This window comes from Pan troglodytes, chromosome 11 (genome assembly GCF_028858775.2).
Source record: "Pan troglodytes isolate AG18354 chromosome 11, NHGRI_mPanTro3-v2.0_pri, whole genome shotgun sequence".
NCBI lineage: Eukaryota > Metazoa > Chordata > Mammalia > Primates > Hominidae > Pan > Pan troglodytes.
This window is the reverse complement of record NC_072409.2, coordinates 52,803,582-52,822,386: the sequence shown is the minus strand read 5'-3', so window position 1 is coordinate 52,822,386 and position 18,805 is coordinate 52,803,582. Positions and strand designations below refer to the sequence as shown.

At 44.8% G+C, this 18,805-nt stretch overlaps 1 protein-coding gene across 5 annotated transcripts in view; it reads left to right on the top strand.

The window, feature by feature from the left end:
* The first annotated feature begins 4,511 nt into the window (after positions 1–4,511).
* LOC112207695 (uncharacterized) overlaps positions 4,512–18,805 on the top strand; it is a 145,374-nt gene continuing 131,080 nt past the window's right edge. For all 5 annotated transcript variants that reach the window (XM_063787734.1, XM_063787737.1, XM_063787733.1 and 2 more), the window contains exon 1: positions 4,512–7,205. In XM_063787734.1, the coding sequence (XP_063643804.1) occupies positions 5,762–6,703 (942 nt within the window). In that variant the 5' untranslated portion in view covers positions 4,512–5,761 and the 3' untranslated portion in view covers positions 6,704–7,205. The remainder of the gene's footprint in view (positions 7,206–18,805) is intronic.

The window sequence follows — 18,805 nt, the reverse complement described above, 5'->3', positions numbered from 1 at the left end:
CCTCAGATTCTAGGTTGACATTCAGGCCCCCAGTAGTCATTTGGCCCCAAGTGGACACTCAGGAGCCAGGTTCACATGATGTCTTAACTGGACACCAACGGGCCAGTTTGATACCCAATCCTATGTGGGTGCCAGGTCCAAGGTTACACTCAAGCCCCAAGTGGACACCAGGCCCTAGGTGAATAATACAACCCAGGTAGTCATTAGGCCCCAGAATGACACCAGTCCCCAGGTTAACAGGAAGCCCCCGGTGGGTACCTAGGCCCCAGCTGGACATCAGGCCTAATGTGGACAAACAGGATCAAGATGGACATCAGGACTCAGGTGGACATCTGGTGACAGGTGGACAACAAGCCTGGTGTGTACCTTGTCCCCGGGTGGTCATCAGGCCCCAGTTCAACACCAGTCCCTGAGTGGATTCCTCGGCTCCAGGTGGACATCCGGTCTTCAGCTGAACATCAGACCCCAGGTGAACACCAGGTCTTAGGTGGACATTAGGCCCCTGGTGGACATAAAGTACCAGTGGACATCCATGCTGCAGGTGGACACCCAGGGCCCAGATGGGCATCAGGCCCCATTTGGACATTGAGGCCCCAGGTGGATATCAGGCCTCAGGTGAACCCTAGGTCCAACATAGACATCAGGCCTTAGGTTGACACTCAAGCACCAGATGGACTGCTGCACCTAAGCAGAAAACAGACCCTTATCTGGATATCTAAGATACATGTATACAACAAGCCCCAGGCTGACATCCAGACCCCAGGTAGACACCATACCCCAGGTGAACAGCAGGCAACAGTTTGGCACCAAGTACCTAAGTGAAACAAAGCCTTAGGTGATTACCAGGCCATAGGTAGTCATTAGTCTCCAGCTGGACAATAGTCCCTAGGTGGATACCCAGGCCCCAGGTGGACACTAGACCCCAGATTAACACAAAAACCAAGTAAAAAATCAAGCCCCAAGTGGACAACCAGGCCCTAGGTAAATACACAAATCTCAAGCTGACACCAGGCCCTATTTGGACACCCAAGCCCTAGGTGGACTTTGGACCCCAGGTGAACACTGAACTCTAGAAGGTCTTCAGGCTCTGTGTTGACTACCTGGCCCCAGGGAGACACCAGGCATAGATGAACTTCAGGCACCAGCTGTACATCAGGTTCCAGGCAAATGTCCAGGCCCCAGGTGGATATCACAGCTCAGATGAACACCAGGCCCCAGGTAGACATCAAAAACCAGGTGGACACTCAGGCCCCTACTGAATATCCGTCCCCAGGTGGACATCTGTCCCAAGGTGGACACGAGGCCACAGATGTACACTTAAGCCTAAGGCAGACCCCAGTCCCCAGGAAAACTCCAGGCTCCATGAGGGCACTCAGACCCCAGATGGATGCACTGGTCCTAGGTAAATACAAGGCCCCAGGTAGACAGCAGGCCCCAGTGAACACTGGAGCCCAGGTGGGTACCTAGTCCCCAGGTGTGCATCAGGCAGAAGGTTGACCCAGTCCCCAGCTGAACTCTGGGCCCCAGCTGAACATCATAACCCAGATGGTCACCCAGGCTCCAGGTGAACACATGGTCTTAGGTGGACATCAGGCCCCACATGAACACCCAAGCCCCAGGTAGAGATCAGGCCTTAGGTGTACACCAGACCTCAGGTGGGCCTCTGGCTCCAGATGGCCATAGGTGGATAACTAAGCCTCTCCTGGATATCAGGCCCCAGGTGGGCACCAGGCTCCAGGCGAACATCTAGCCCCAGGGGGACATCCAGCCCCTGGTGGACATCAGGGCTCACATGGATAAACAGTTTACAGATGGACACCTGCCAGAGGTGCCTCACCTCTACTCCCTGAAACCTCACTTCCCCTCATGGGCCTTCTGTCCGACTTGCGGTACCCCTAGCCGCCCTAGGAACACACTGGATTCGAACCAGGGGCGCCAGGGTCCCTGGGGCTCAGCGCAAGGGTTCATGAGAATACACTTTCGTCCGTGGGGGACCCAGTCCTCACTTCTCAGCGGCGCAGTTTTTTTTTTCTCTGCCCCAGGTGCCTCACCTTCCCCTCATGGGCCTTCTGTCCACCTTGTGGTACCCCTGGCGGCCCGAGGCACACCCTGGGCTCGAACCAGGGATGCCAGGGTCCCCAGGGCACAGCGCAAGGGCTGATGGGGAGACACTTTCTTCCGTGGGGGTCCCAGGCCCCGCTTCTCCGTGGCGCGTTTTTTTTTTCCTCTGCCCCAGATGGGTCACCTTCCCCTCATGGGTCTTCTGCCCGCTTTGGGGTACCCCTAGCGGCCCCAGGCACACGCTGGGCTCAAATAAGGGTCGCCAGGGTCCCCGGGGCCCAGCGCAAGGGTTGATGGGAAGACACTTTCACCCGTGGGGGACCCAGGCCCCGCTTCTCCGCAGCGCTGTGTGTGTGTTTTTTTTTTCTCTGCCCCAGGTGACTCACCTTCCCCTCATGGGCCTTCTGCCCGCTTTGGGTTACCCCTAGCAGGCCAGAGGCGCACCCTGGATTCGAGCCAGGGACGACAGGGTCCCCGGGGCCCAGCACAAGGGCGGATGAGACGGCACTTTCGTCCTTGGGGGACCCAGTCCCCGCTTCTCCGCGGCGAGTTTTTTTTTTTTTTTTTCTCTGCCCCAGGTGCCTCACCTTCCCCTCATGGGCCTTCTGCACACTTTGGGGTACCCCTAGCGGCCCGAGGCGCACCCTGGGCTCGAACCATGGAGGCCAGGTTCCATGGGGCCAAGCGCAGTGGCTGATGGGAAGGCACTTTCGTCCCTGGGAGACCCAGGCACCAGTTCTCCGCTGCGCGTTTTTTTTTTTGTTTTTTTTGTTTTTTTTGTTTTTTTTTTTTCCTGCCACAGGTGCCTCATCTCTCCTCCCTCAAACCTCAGCTGAAACTTTTGGGCCTTCTTTCCTCCTTGGGGTACTCGTAGCAGCCTGAGGCGCAGCGTGGGCTCGAACCAGGGATGTCAGCGTCCTCGGGACCCAGCTCAAGGGCTGACGAAAAGACACTTTCGTCAGTGGGGGACCCAGGCCCCGCTTCTCCGCTGCGCGGTTTTTCTTCTTTCTCTGCCGCAGGTGCCTCACCTTCCCCTCATGGGCTTTCTGCTCTCCTTGGGGTACCCCTAGCGGGTCCAAGGTGCACCCTGGTTTCCAGCCAGGGACACCAGGTTCCCCAGGGCCCAGCGCAGGGGCTGATGGGAAGGCACCTTCGTCCGTGGAGGAGCCAGGCTCCGCTTTTCTGCAGCGCGGTTTTTTTTTTCCTTTGCCCCAGGTGTCTTACCTTCCTCTCATGGGCCTTCTGCCGGCTTCTGGGTAAACCTAGCGGGCGCGAAGCGCACCTGGGGCTCGAACCAGGGTTGCCAGGGTCCATGGGGCCCAGGGCAGGGGCTGATGGGAAGACACTTTCATCCGTGGGGGACCCAGGTCCCGCTTCTTTGCGGCGCGGTTTTTTTTTTTTTTTTTTTCTCTGCCCCAGGTGTCTCACCTTCCCCTAATGAGCATTCTGCCCGCTTTGGGATACCCCTATTGGGCACGAGGCGCACCCTGGGCTCTAACCAGGGTCGCCAGTGTCCATGGGGCCCAGCGCAGGGGCTGATGGGAAGGCACTTTCGTCCGTTGGGGACCCAGGCCCCGCTTCTCCGCGGCGTGTTTTTTTTTTTTTTTTTTCTGCCACAGTTTCCTCACGTCTCCTCCCTCAAACCTCACCTTCCCCTCATGGGCCTTCTGTCCGACTTGGGGTACCCCTAGTGGCCAGACGCACACCCTGGTTTCGAAACTGGGACACCAGGGTCCCCGGGGCCCAGCGCAAGGGCTGATGCGAAGACACTTTCTTCCTCGGGGACCCAGGCTCTGCTTCTCTGCGACGTTTTTGTTTTTGTTTTTTTCGCTATTCCCCAAGTGCCTCACCTTCCCCTCATGGGCTTTCTGCCCGCCTTGAGGTACCACTAGCGGGCCCGAAGCGCACCCTGGTTTCGAGCCAGGGACGCTAGGGTCTCCGGGGCCCAGTTCAGGGCTGATGGGTAGGGACGTTCGTCTGTGGGGGACCCAGGCCCCACTTCTGGGCGGCGCAGTTTTTTTATTTTTTTCTCTGCCCCAGGTGTCTCACCTTTCCCTCATGGGCCTTCTGTCTGCCTTGGGGTACCCCTAGCAGGCCGAGGCGCACGCTGGGCTCGAGCCAGGGATACCAGGGTCCCTGGGGCGCAGCGCAAGCGCTGATGTGAGGACAGTTTCTTCTGTGGGGGAGCCAGGCCCCGCTTATAGGCGGCGCGGTTGCTGGGTTTTTTTTTTCTCTGCCCCAGGTGCACCACCTTCCCCTCATGGGCCTTCTGCCCGCTTTTGGGCACCCCTAGCGGCCTGAAGCGCACCCTGGTCTCGAACCAGGAATGCCAGGGTCACCTGGGCCCAGCGCAAGGGCTGATGGGAAGACACTTTTGTCCCTTGGGGACCCAGGCTCTGCTTCTCCGTGGTGCGGTTTTTTTTTTTTTTCTGCCACAGGTGCCTCACCTCGCCTTCCTCAAACCTCAACTGCCCCTCATGGGATTTCTGCCCGCTTGTCTTCCGAGGCTGCGGTGTGGATCTCGCACTGCGGCCGCCTCGCCTTGGCTGGGGAGAACCTCGGTGGGTAGGATTCAGAGGGGCTTTTGGTTTCCCGTTTTCCACACTGAACCCTTCTAACTGGTCTCTGACCCTGATTATTAAGGGCTGCAAACAGGAAGGATTTTATTCACCATTGATGCGGCTCCGAGTAGTCCCAAAGCGAGGCAGTGCCCCCAAGGTCTGTGCTGAGAACGCTGCTCTGCCTTCGCGGTGTCTCCCGGGTGTGTGCTGAGCAGAACGCAGCTCCACCCTCGCGGTGCCCCTGGCCCGCCCGCCCGGGTCTGTGCTGAGGAGAACATGCTCCGCTTCGCTGTATCTCCGAAGTCTGTGCAGAGGAGAACTCAGCTCCGCCCGGGCAATGCTCTCCGGGTCTGTGCTGAGGAGAAGGCAGCTCCGCCCTCGCAAAGGCACACGGCGCCGGCGCAGGCGCAGAGAGGCGCACGGGGGTACCCCTAGCGGGCCGAGGCCCACCTGTGGCTCGAACCAGGGTCTCCAGGGTCCACAGGGCCCAGAGCAGGAGCTGATGGGAAGGCATTTTCATCGTGGGGGACCCAGGCCCTGCTTCTCCGTGGCGCGGGTTGTTTTTTTTTCTTTTTCTGTGACAGGTGCCTCACCACTCCTCCCTCAAAACTCACCTTCCCTCATGGGCTTTGTGCTCCCAAAGCTCTCCTTGGGGTGCACGTAGCGGCTGAGGCACACCCTGAGCTCGAACCAGGGACACCAGGGTCCCCGGGTCCCAGTGCAGGGACTGATGGGAAGACACTTTCGTCCGTGGGGAATCAGGCCGCGCTTCTCTGCGGCGAAGTTTTTTTTTTCTCTGTCCCAGGTGACTCACCTTCCCCTTATGGGCTTTCTGCCCACCTTGGGGTAACACTAGTGGCCCGAGGCGTACCCTGGGATCAAACCAGGGACGCCAGGGACCTCAGTGCCAAGAGAACGGGCTAAGGAGAAAACAATTTCCTCCGTGAGGGACCCAGACACTGCTTCTCGGCGGCGCGTTTCTTTACTTTCTCTGCCTCAGGTGCCTCACCTTCCGCTCATGGACCATTTGTTCGCTTTCTGGTACCGCAAGCGGTCCCGAAGCGCACCCTGGGCTCGAACCAGGGTCGTCACTGTCCACTCTGCCCAGGGTACGGCATAATGGGAAGGCACTTTAATCCATGGGGGACCCAGGCCCCGCTTGTCTGAGGCGAGGTCTCCTGTTTTTTTTCTGCCCCTGGTGCCTCACCTCTATTCCCACAAACTTCAAATTCAACTCATGGGCCTTCTGTCCGAGTTGGGGTACCCCTAGTGGCCCGACGCGCACCCTGGGCGCCAACGACGGATGCCAGGGTCCCTGGGAACCAGCGCAAGGGCTGATAGGAAGACATTTTCGTCAGTGGATGACCCAGAAACCGCTTGGCGATGCATTTTTTTCTCTGCCCCAGGTGCATCAACTTCCCCCCATCAGCCTCCTGTCTCTCTGCACCTGCGCCGGCGCCGTGCTCTTCTCTGCGCCGCCACCGTTGCTGGGGGATGGGTCCCTGAGACTTGGCGAAGTAGGAGTACTGGACTCGAGCACAGGCCCTGTCTCGCAGGTTTTCAGGTGCGCTTGGCGTTTCCTCCGCTTTGAGGGGCAGGTCTCCAGTGGCCCCCGGGCGCAGGCCTGGACATCACTGTCCGTCTCGTCGTCGCCCACCACGGCCTCAGAGACACAGGCTCACTGCATGTGCTCTTGGGGGACGTCAGTGCCACGTGTGGTCACACTGGCTCCGGCTCGGACTAGCCTCTGTCTCTCTTTGCCCGTGTCGCCGGAAGCCGCGTCGAGATGCCGGAGCCCCCGGGCCTTGGAGATGAAGGCAGGCCCCTGCTCCACCCAGGAAGGAGGGAGGCAGTGGGCTCGTGGGTCAGTGCCTTTGCAGGCGACAGCACGCCTTGCGGCCCTGGGGATCTTTCTGTACCCCGGCGAGAGCCTTTCCGCCTCACTGCATTGTAACCCCATTCCGGATCACCGGGTGGGATCCATCATCGGATCCCAAGAGGAGTCCGCGCAGCCCAGCCGACACCCCGAAGCTCCTCCTTCACCGGGAACCCAAGCAGAAGACCGATCAAGGAGGTCCTGACGACAGGACTCCTATGGGTCCGACCCTGGGTCTCCCGCAGGCCCCTCTGGTAGTCCTCTTCCCACCCGCCGCCCGGGACTGCGCCGCAGCCGCCGCCGCAACCTCCAGCACCGCCGCCCCAGTCCCCGCAGCCGCCGCGTCGCCGCCATTTTTTAAAGGGTCGGCAGCATGACTCTGCCGAGTAAGGGGGGGTGGGGCGGGTGAGTCGGCCTCGCCAGTGCGCATGCGCGAGGCCCGAGCCGCCGCTTTGGTCACAGTGACCGCCAGCGTTGCCCGGGGATGGGTCCCTGAGACTTGGCGAAGTAGGAGCCCTGTGTGATCGTGCGTCAGAGTCGGGGCTGAGACCAGCCCTGGCCAGGGCAGTTACCAGGACGGTCTCCGGAGGCCGGGATTCGCGGAGGGTCCACCAGCAGGAAGAAACCCCAGGAGGAAGAAACCTCAGACAGATCGCCGAGGAGGCAGCGCGGGATCCCAGCCTCAGGCGTGCGCGGACGGTGTGCGGGTGAGTCTCCCCAAAAGTGGCGCCCTTGTGATGTCGAGGACAGGTCTCCCTGTGTGCCTGTGGGCTGCTGTCTCACCGGTGGCTCGTAGTCGCGGAGAGCAGAACCCAGCAGCTTCAGGGGCTGCCTGGGGGTGGGTGTTACCTGCTGTATGTCTGTGTCCGTTATGAGGGTGTGTGTGTGTGTGTGTGTGTCTGTCTGTGTGTCTGCGTGTATGTGCGCGCGCGCGCGCGTGAGTGTCTGTGTGCCCACTACCGTCTCTCTCTTAAGTCTCTCTCTCTCTCTCCCTTCTCGCTCTTTCCGTCGCCCTCTCTTTCTGTCTCTGTCCGTCTGTGTGTGCGTGCGCCTTGGGACACATGTTCCCTGTGCGCCGGAGGCTGGGTTTCTTGCACGTCGGCCTTTCTTCTGGTCAGCCTCTCCCCGCGTCTCTGCCTGGGTGTGCGTGCGCCTTGGGACACATGTTCCCTGTGCGCCGGAGGCTGGGTTTCTTGCACGTCGGCCTTTCTTCTGGTCAGCCTCTCCCCGCGTCTCTGCCTGGGTGTTGTGGCCGGTTGGCAATCGTTTTCCCGGCGGTTCCGGTTTGGGGGTCTGTGAAGGCCTGGGCAACGTGGGCATCTGCGTCGGAGCCGCAGGGGTTTTCATTCCCTCCCCATCCGGAGCAGCCTCTTTGCTAGGCTAGATCCAGACGACCGCTCCCCAACCAAGGACAACGGCCTCCCAGGCGCTCATTGTCCACCCGCAGGAGGGTGCCCGCAGACCTTCCAGAAGATGCTTCTCACGCCTCTTGCCCTGCCCTCTGCCCTCATGGAGAAATCTAGCCACAGCTCGACGCAGGGACGGAGAAGGAAGCCGGCAAGGGGATGGGGCAAGCCTCTCTCTCACTCAAAGGCAGTATAGAAGTCCACCACAGAGGCATATCCAGTATGGTGCCCACCACCTCATCTTGGGGCTGGGTGAAGGGCAGGTGGCACTGCAGGAAATAGTAGCCTTGTTCTCTGTCCTCAATTTGTTCCAAGATTGCGGCCCACACCAGTGCTTGGGCTTGTGAGAATGGAGGGCTCTCCAACAGTTCAGAAACAAGCAGTCTGCCGCAGAGGTGAGAAGAGCAAAAGACACCCCTACCTATGCTTTTCCATGGAACATCAAGTCCCTCAGAGTATAATGTCTGCTGGGTTCTTGCTTCCTTATTTTTCTGTGTTCAAGTTTCTTCTTGTGGTGCTCTAGCACACTTCCGTCTATATAGATATTGGAATTAACGATTATTTATCCATAACTTTGCTTTCTCTTTCTGAGAATAACTAGAGTCAAATATCTATAGTCAGTCATATTGAAGAAAAACCTCAGAAATATACTTCTTAGTAACTCAACACCCAAGAGCAAATCATAATGGAAATTATAAAATATTTTTAATTAAAAAATGTATACTACATTATAAAATGTGTCATTTTAGAGGAAAATGTAGAACCTTAAATTCTTATTTTATGAGGACAACAAATTAATTTTTAAAATGTTTTGAATTTATTGGTAGAAGTTAGAAATATCAACAGAAATAAAAGGAAATAAAAAATACATGCATAGTGATTAAGAATACAGGGAAAGAAAGGTCAAGAAATATGGCCAAAAGTTAATTTGTTGTTGTAGGAGCCATACAATAACAAAACTCTGGAGAAATGACTTGATAAAATTAAGAGAAGAAACAAGTATGCAATCTCAGGAATCAAAATAGGAAATAATTATACATCAGGTGTCAAGAATTTTTTTTGTTTTTTGGAAAGGAGCTGTTGGTAATTATTTTAGGTTTTTGGGCTATATGGTTTGTTGCAACTAATTAATTCTATTGTTGTGGCATAAATTGACAGTATGTCAATGAATGAGCATGACAGTGTTCCAGTAATACTTTATTTATAAATACTGTCTGGCTTATTTGCCACAGTTTATTGAGTTTTGTTATAAATAAAACAAATATCAAGAAGGTAAATTAGTGTAGTATGAAAACGTTTAATTCAATAAATTTGGAAATATATGTAAAATGTGTACAATTACTTGAAACATGCATTTTTCCAAAAGTAACCTAAAGTGAAAAGAAAAATCTGAATTGTGCTACAACAAATGCATGTAATCAGTAGTCAGAAATCATATCATAAAGATAATTTCAAGCCATGATGACTTTACTGGCAAGTTGTTTCAAACATGAAACAAAACAATAATTCCAATCTTACATACAATTCTTTCTGAGCATGAAACAGGAAAGAACATACTCTACTTTATTTTATTATGCTATTATGACTCTGATATTATAACCTGACAAGGATAGTAAAGGGAAAGTAAATTAAACACCAATGTAATTTATGAAAATATTGAAGGAAAACTTAAAAAAGTTCCATGCAGAAATAAGCAATGCATTAAAATGTAAGACATCACAGCCAATGTTTATTCTAAGAAACCCTGGGAAGCAATAATGGCCTCATGTAAAGGTATCAATTAATATGATATACCACAACAAATAACTTAACAATATTATAAGCATATTTAATTTTATTTTCTTAAAAAGTCATACATTTTAACAACCCGAAATTAAAAGAGAATCTAGTTTAACTGATAACATTTGTTTTCAAAAGTTCTATTGAAATTATAACACTTAACAATGGAATGTTCAAATATTTCCTTTGTGATTGGGAACAAAATAAACTTAGATGGTACAAGCAATTTTATTTATCCTTTTGCAGGTCTTAGACACTGGGATAGGATTGTAAATATTAAAAAAATAAGAATTATGAAAGAGAAAACAGATTACTATGTTACCGATGACACTAAGTACACAGAAAATTCAAAATGATTGTAAGATACATTATACTAATGAATATGAGCTTTTAGCAAGATGCTTTGACACAAACGTATTATGCAATATTGAAATGCATTTCAAATAAGTAGAGAACTTTATTTAGATGTGTCAATGTGGCTTACTCTCACAAACATAATATTTAGTGGCATGATTAAGTCACAAAAGAATATGTACAGTATAACTCAGTTTAAATAAAGTTCAAATAAACATAGACATAACATTGACATAAATAGATTCTTGAATTGAAAGACTTTAATGAAATCACTTCTCCCCAAAATTAATCTTTGTAACTAGTGCATCCAAAGTAAAACCCAGTAAGGTTTGATTTAGATATTGACAAGCTAATTCTAGAATTTATGTAAACTCTAAAAATATTAAAATTCAGTTAATAATTTATTGAGGAAGGAAAAATATATTACAGGAAATATTATAAGAATTAATGCAATGTGGTATTAACAAAGTAATAAATAATCAATGAAATGGAATAGGTAGACTACAGTAAGGAAAATATAAGAACCCATGATATGTAAGAAAGCTAGTATTATAGATCAGTGGTGAAAAATAAATTTGCCAATAAATGAGAGTGAGAAAACTGGCTATACATATGGAAAATAATTAAAGTGATTCTTTACCTTATATAATATTTAACAATCAATTCCTTGGCGATCAATATTTAAATGTAAAGCCAGGCAAAAATTACAGAAAACCCGACAGTAAACAAAGAAAATGGCTTGCACATGTGCTTTATAAAATGTACAATGTAAGTGTCCACCATACATATTTAGAATCACTTTAACTTATTTTTAACACAAAAATGCAAATGAAAATGTTTTATATGTACATTATTACTTATACAACAGATTGACCAAAGACGGTCTGACAAGACAGACTTCTGGCAAACATATAGAGCAATAATAATTTCATATGCTTTCCTGGAAATGGAAATTATATCTGTTTTAAAAAGAGGCTTGTATTACCCAGTAATATTGAAGATGACCATATATTCTAATCAGCAATTGGCTTTCACTCCTTATTTTGTATGTACATGGTTGGCCATTAAGAAATGTAATCCAAAATATTTACAGGCTCAGTTAAGTACTATAAGCAATGCAAAAGTTAAACAACAGTAGAATGTGGTAGATTCATACAGTGGAATACTACACTTTAGAAAAAAATAGATAACTTTATTTAGATATGTTAATGTGGCTTACTCTCACAAACATAATATGCAGTGGTATGATTAAGTCACAAAAGGATATGTACAATATAATTCAGTTTAAATAAAGTTCAAGAACACAAAACAGCAAGTTGGATTGTTTATAAAAGGTTTACTGGACACTAAATCTATAAAGATAATAATAGAAATTATTTTAACACATCCTTCAATTACCTTTCATTCCTCCAGAAATTTGTTGAAACCTCTTGAATGCCTATGACCTTTCTCATTTCCTCCACTGTTTAATTTCCTTTTATACTTTGTTTAAAACTTTGAATGGACATATGAGAGATGAAGTCATATTTTTCTAAATAATTTCAAAAATATTTTGCTTTAAAATATAAGTAGTAATTAAATTTCTAAGAATTGAGCAATAGTTGAATGTTATAAATTTAGTTTTCATGAATATTTCTCTCTCCACATTTCTTCTTCTCAACTTGCTCATATCCCTTCAAATGACAAAATACTTAGAAGTATTTGAGTCAAGTTAGATATATTTTTGAAGATATTATTTGCTTATTTATCTATGAGAGGTCAACAAGAACTTCCATGAATATTAGGAAAGCAAATGTCGGTAGCTCTATTCACTTCAATATTGAATTCACCTATATCTGAAATTTAAATGTCAGTGATAAGACTGACAGAAAGTGTCACACACTTTAGGTAACACAGCACTAAGTGGCAACACTTTAATATTGTCACTATTACATTTTTCAGATATACAATATATACTTTACCAAGAATCCTAGTCTATTATGTTCTAAGGATGAGCTGTCTTTATACAAATTCACAATAAATAGCTGTGTAAATAAGAGTTACCATTTTTATTTTATAGCATAAAATGTATTTCAAATAGTTGTACAAATCAGATATGTTATAAAAGAAACATCTTTCCTATTATTGAATTACCCAAAGTTGCTTACCTAACATAGAATCTTGTGGAGGAAAATAGGCCAGTGAAATTCAGTGATTATTCATTATGATCAAGGTGATTAGTACAGAAATCTCCATGACTATTCTGTGCAGTGTCTTTTCTTTAACAATATTTTATAATCATTCTTATTTTTACTTTCTGTAGACAAATCCTTTCTTGTTTTGCCTCCTTTTAGGTACTTTTGAGATTATAAAAGTATATAGTAAAAACAAATGCACACACAAAACTATTCGGTTGGTATACTTTATTTTGTTAGAATAGATTTAGTCCAGGTATATTCCAGTGGTTTCTTACTGAGAGTCCATCCTAGTCCCCTGATTATTACTTGAGTGTTCACTGATGGTTTTTCCTTCTTGTTAACAGGAAATAGTTTTGCTTTCTGCTAAAAATGGCAGTTGCCACCAGTATGTGCGAGTTTTATTTCTTAGAAAATAACTATATTTTATATTTGGTGAATATCTTAGTTTTGCATTTAATTTGCTAAGCAGAATCAATGCAATCACTATCATATTCTATAGTTTTTCCTAACAGATTGATAGAGTAAAATGTATGGTTTTTCTAATTTTTAGCATTTGTGTCCAATAAAATGACTTTATATAATTTTTTTCTTGTTGGTTCATTTTTTTTCCGGTCAAAGTTTCTTCTTTAGTTTCTCATATAATTGATTCAAAACTCCTAAGTGATGATCACAGTAACCTTAGGTATTTCTTAATTCTCCATAATAAATATAGCATCTGAGTCTAATTTCTTCTGGGAGATTTATTAACTTTTAAGATAGCATGTGTCACTTACATAATCTAACAATGCATTTTGCATACTAAAATGATGAAACATTCTTAATGAATTTAAATAGCTACTTTATCAGAAACAGGAGTCATAGGTTGAATTTTTATGTGGGTAGTAGAGCTAAGAATATTTGTAAAACAGCTCTCCATGATGGGCTCCAACAGGATGAAGTAAGACCACCTACCAAGGAAGTAAGATCAGTCCCAAAATGAACTGTACATGAAATTCTGCTCTAAGATCTTTTTGCTTTTTAACATGATTTCAGAAAAGGCTAATTTTTGTAATGGACTACAATACTTGTTTTGCTACATAAGCTTTCAGGATTTTTTTTCTTTTATTTTTATTTTAAAATTAATTTTTGAGCAGCATTCTTGACTGCAAGAAAGCTTCTGTCAGTTTCCCAAATTACTCAAATAACATGTATTTTACACTGAAAATCATGAGCTCCTTAACTCAAAGATTTTCCTTGTTGTTTAACTATTTACCATACAATTACTTGTAAATGAAATGTATAACATAAATATGCGCTAACATAAAGGAAGATGTTTAAATATTTTTTAGACTTCTGAAAAAAGATAAAACTCTCGGTTTTTAAGAACATTGTATCTTTCATTTTATCTTTCTTTCTCCTCCAAATATATTAATAACTATCCTTCTATTTGTTACATTCTTTTACTTAAAGGGACTAAAGTATAAATCAGGTAATTAATACACAAAACTTTATTCTGTCCCTTGCTTGTAGCACTACTTCATTCCAGTTTCCTCAGAGTTTATTATATAAATCAGACAGATTTCTAAATAAGTATTTTACAGTCTACATTTATTTGATTATTAAAATGGAAACAGAATAAAATGTGAACAGATAACAAACTTTACTTGTGTGTTTCTCCATCTTTTCAAGTTGATCAGGTATATGGATGGCATTTTAAATAATGTGTTAAATTTAGAGAATACATTAAATAGAAAAGAAAATTGTGGGAAATAGGAAAGCCTTTCCATTAAGGGTTTAGATATAAAATGTTCTATTCAGTTACAAACTAAACCTAAAATGAGAGGGTTTTTTTGTTTAACTGAAAGAGCTAGAGAGTAATTAAAGGTAATTGGCATGTTATTATTCTTAAAAGGTTCGCTTTTCTGTTCTAAGAATACCAGGGAACAATTGAATAGATAAAAAGCAAACTATAAATTGCCAAATAGATCTTTTGTATAATAATACATCTCCCAAGACAAAAGATATTTCAGACCCATAAAAAATAAGGGAAGTGTATTTGCCTGACTGGTCTTGCATCTTGCCTGACCACAATGAATTTGCATCAGATTTTAAACTCACAGAGTTATAAAATATCTTAATGTGTTAAGAGGGAATCAAAAGTGAATGTGATTAACTTGAAGGAACTAGTTGGCAGACTTTAACATTAGGCTAGTAGAAACTATTTAATAAATAAAACTGAAAGCAGAAAAATACTTCTCTTAAATAATTATTAGTGGCAGATTTATACTGTTAATATTATTGATTCAATCTGGGAAGTCCTCCCTCTTGCCCTTTCTCTACCCAGATCTTGCATTCTTTTGCAAAATAAGAACAATAGAAACTCTATTATTATTATTATTGTTATTTTTTTTTTTTTGGAGACAGAGTCTCGCTCTATCGCCCAGGCTGGAGTGTAGTGGCGCGATCTTGGCTCACTCAACCTCCGCCTCCCGGGTTCACGCCATTCTCCTGCCTCAGCCTCCCGACTAGCTGGGACTGCAGGCTCCCGCCACCATGCCTGGCTAATTTTTTGTATTTTGTTTAGTAGAGACGGGGTTTTACCGTGTTAGCCAGGATGGTCTTGATCCCCTGACCTCGTGATCCGCCCGCCTCGGCCTCCCAAAGTGCTGGGATTACACGCTTGAGCCACTGCGCCCGGCAACAAACTCATTATTAAGTCACTTATTTACTATTCTATTCCTCAGTGAACTCTTTTGTAGACTTCTACCCCATCTATAACCAATGCAGTGGTACTCCTCCCTCTCATATTTAGTTTCTCAGCTCAAGTAAGACTTCCTCAGAGGTTTGATCTAATTAATCTTAATCTAATTAAAATAGAAACCCTTACCCATTTATTCTGTCCAAAGCAACATGTTTCCCCTCCCCTCCCCTTCCCCTCCCCTTCTCCTCCCCTTCCCCTCCCCTTCTCCTCCCCTTCTCTTCCCCTTCCCCTCCCCTTCTCCTCCCCTTCTCTTCCCCTTCCCTTCCCCTTCCTTTCCTTCCCCTTCTTTCCCCTTGCCTTCCTTCCTGCCTTCTTTCTTTTCCTTCTTTCTGTCTTTTCTAATACAAGGCTTGACCACTGGGGTAAAATTGTCAAAATGTAAAAAGGAGATAATTAAAAAATAAATAGTACCTAAGTAGTATGCTAAAATATACATGGGGCAAGATCATCTTTGCATTTTATGCTTGGGTGCATTCTGGACCACCTTAATCTTTTTTTTTCTTCCCTAAGACAGAGTCTCTCTCTGTCATGCAGGCTGGAATGCAGTGGCACCATGATGATTCACTACAGCCTCCACCTCCGAGGCTCAAGTGATTAATCTTAAATAGTGCAATTATTCTATTTAATCACAAATGTCAGCATCTCTTTTCCTTAGTTTTGGCACATGGTTTTCACCTTTTATCCTCTCTCTCTCTCTCTCTCTCCATGCTTCATTATATTAGTTCCCTAGGCTATCACAACAAATTGACACAAACTAAATGACTTCAACAACAGCAATGTATTCTAAAACAGTTCTAGAGGCTAGAAGTCCTAAATACAGTGGGGCCACACTCGCTCTGAGGTCCCTAGAGAGAATCCATTCTGTGGATCTTCCAGCTTCTGGGGGCTGCCAGCATTCCTTTACTCATGCCAGCATTCCTTTACCCCAGCTTCTGGGGGCTGCACCACTCCAATCTCTGCTCCCTGGTCACATTGCCTCCTCTTCTGTGTGTCAAGTCTCCCTCTGACTCACTCTTAAAAGAACATTTGTCAGGCCAGGCACAGTGGCTCATGCCTGTAATCCCAGCAATTTGGGAGGCCGAGGAGGGCGAATAACTTGAGGTCAGGAGTTTGAGACCAGCCTGGCTAACATGGTGAAACCCTTCCTCTAATAAAAGTATAAAAATTATCTGGGCATGATGGCAGGCGCTTGTAATCCCACTCCTCAGGAGGCTGAGGCAGGAGAGTTGCTTGAACCTGGGAGGCAGAGGTTGCAGTGAGCAGAGATTGCACCACTGCACTCCTCCAGCCTGGGCGAAAGAACAAGACTCCATCTCAAAAAAAAAAAAAAAAAAAAAGAACATTTGTCATTGAATTAAAGACCCGTGAGTATATTTCAGAATAAGCCCCTTCCCTTAAAGTCCTTAACTTAATCACAAGCATTGCCATATAAGGTAATATTCACTGTTTAACGTGTCATTATATTCAAAGATTCCAAGGATTAACGCGTCACATATCTTTTAGAAAAAACTATTCGGCCTACTAAACTCGATGAGTCTTCATCTACTGAGACTCAGGCCGAGTCAGATAAAAAGCTTTACAATATTCCACACCTCTCTCTACACGTGTTAAAAACAAGGAGAAAGAGTTTCTCTTAAAATTTTAAGTTCACTAAAAATAGAACAAAAGCAGAAACAATTGAGGTTTTTCTGGTTGTTGCTGTTTGTGTCTTTATTTTTAAAGATTCTACTTTGTACCATATATGCATGGTAAATTATTCATTATCATATCTGCTTCTTTTTTTTCATTTGAAGTAATCATATTCCATGGAAAATATTTAAATTCCCAGGCATTGTTAGCTGTAGAGCTCATAAAATGTTCAATGCTTCAGTGAGTTGCAAATTGAAAACAGAAATAAATTCTTGGAGAAAAACTTGACAGTATTCTACACACTTTGCTCTTGATTGATGTCATGTGGTGATTCCAATAAATGACTTTTTTCAAACAACTTAAACTATAACTGATTTAAGTAAATGGGGGTGCAATGGTTCTTTCTTATAGATCTCATCTGCTGAGATGCTATACACAGAATTTCAATCATCTTACCCTATGATTTTTCAAAGGTGTATAAGAATGAATAATAATATTATTATTCATTATTATTTATCCTAAAAATAAAAATAATTATTATATTCATTATTCTAAAAATAAATTTTTGTTTATTATTAATAAAATAACGTATAAGGATACATTTATTTATTACAATCATGAAGATATTTAGAATGTACCATTTTCTAGGTAGTAAACTAGTGCTTCACATATTTTTGTTCATTTAATCTTTATTTTTATAAGTCAACAACTATAGATATTATTTTATATTATTTATACTTTATGAAATATAATAAAGACATTTTAAAATATATATCAAATATATATTATAAAGTATTACATTATAAAATACTATATTTTATAAAGTAGATGACTATCGATATAGTCATTATATAGATGAGTAAACTGAGGCATATTGTTTCTATAAAAACCTCAAGAGCGCACATAAAATAAATGCTGCAGTCAATGAGCCAAAACATCATACTAAGGATTTTGCTTCCAGAAGCTGCACTCTTAACTACTAGGCTCTAATGCCTCTTTTTATATAAATGATACCATACTGTTTGTTCTCTTTTGATCTAGCTTCTATTAATTAGCATATTTATTGAGATTAATCTATTTTATAGTATGGATGAAAGTTTCATTTCTTTTATTGCTTGTAGTATTTCAAAATATGGATATATCAAAGCTTGCTTATTCATTTATCTGTTAATGAATATTTGATTGTTACATGCTCTTCACTATTAGCCCCTCTCTCCTATAAAAAAGTGCTGTGAATGTTTTGGTACAAGTTTTTTATGTACATATACTTTCATTTCCCTACAAATTGATTGGTAGTCATATGATAGGTGCATACGTCAAAATATTTTAAAAACTGACAAGCCTTTTTCCAGAGTCATTGTACTAATTTCCATTACCATTAGCAGTGCATGTATGTTGGTTGTCCTCTATAGTATTGCCAACACTTGGCATGACAAGCCTTTTTAACTTTAGCCATTCTTTTTTCTTTCTTTCTTTTTTTTTTTTTTTTTTTTGAGACGAAGTTTCACTCGTGTTGCCCAGGCTGGAGTGCAATGGCGCGATCTCGGCTCACTGCAATCTACACCTCCCGGGTTCAAACAGTTCTCCTGCCTCAGCCTCCCAAGTAGCTGGGATATAGGCGCGCATCACCACGCCCAGCTAATTTTTGTATTTTTAGTAGAGATGGGGTTTCACCATGTTGGTCAGGCTGGTCTCGATCTCTTGACCTCAGGTGATCCACCCACCTTGACCTCCCAGAGTGCTGCGATTACAGATGTGAGCCACTGTGCCTGGCCTCTTTTTTTCTTTTTTGAGATGGGTTCTTGCTCTGTCACGCAGGCTGGAGTGCATTGGCACAACCATAGTTCTCTGCAGGCTCCACCTCCTGGGCTCAAGTGATTCTCCCACCTCAGCTTCCGAGTAGCCAGTACTACAGGCATGTGCCACCATGCCTAGCTAAATAGAGACACCATGCCATGTCTCTTTCTTTTTTGTAGAGACAGGATCTCACTGTGTTGCCCAGGCTGCTCTCTAACTCCTGGGGTCAAGAAACCCTGCTGCCTTGACCTTCCAAAGTGCTGGGATTACAGGCTTGAGCAACTGTACCCAACTCATTTTTGACAGACACAGATTAATTCCCTAATGACTAATGATATTGAGGATCTTTCCATGTGTTTACTTTCTATCTACATATGTTCTTTAGAGAAGAAGTATTCATTTAAGTCATTTGCCTACTTTTATTA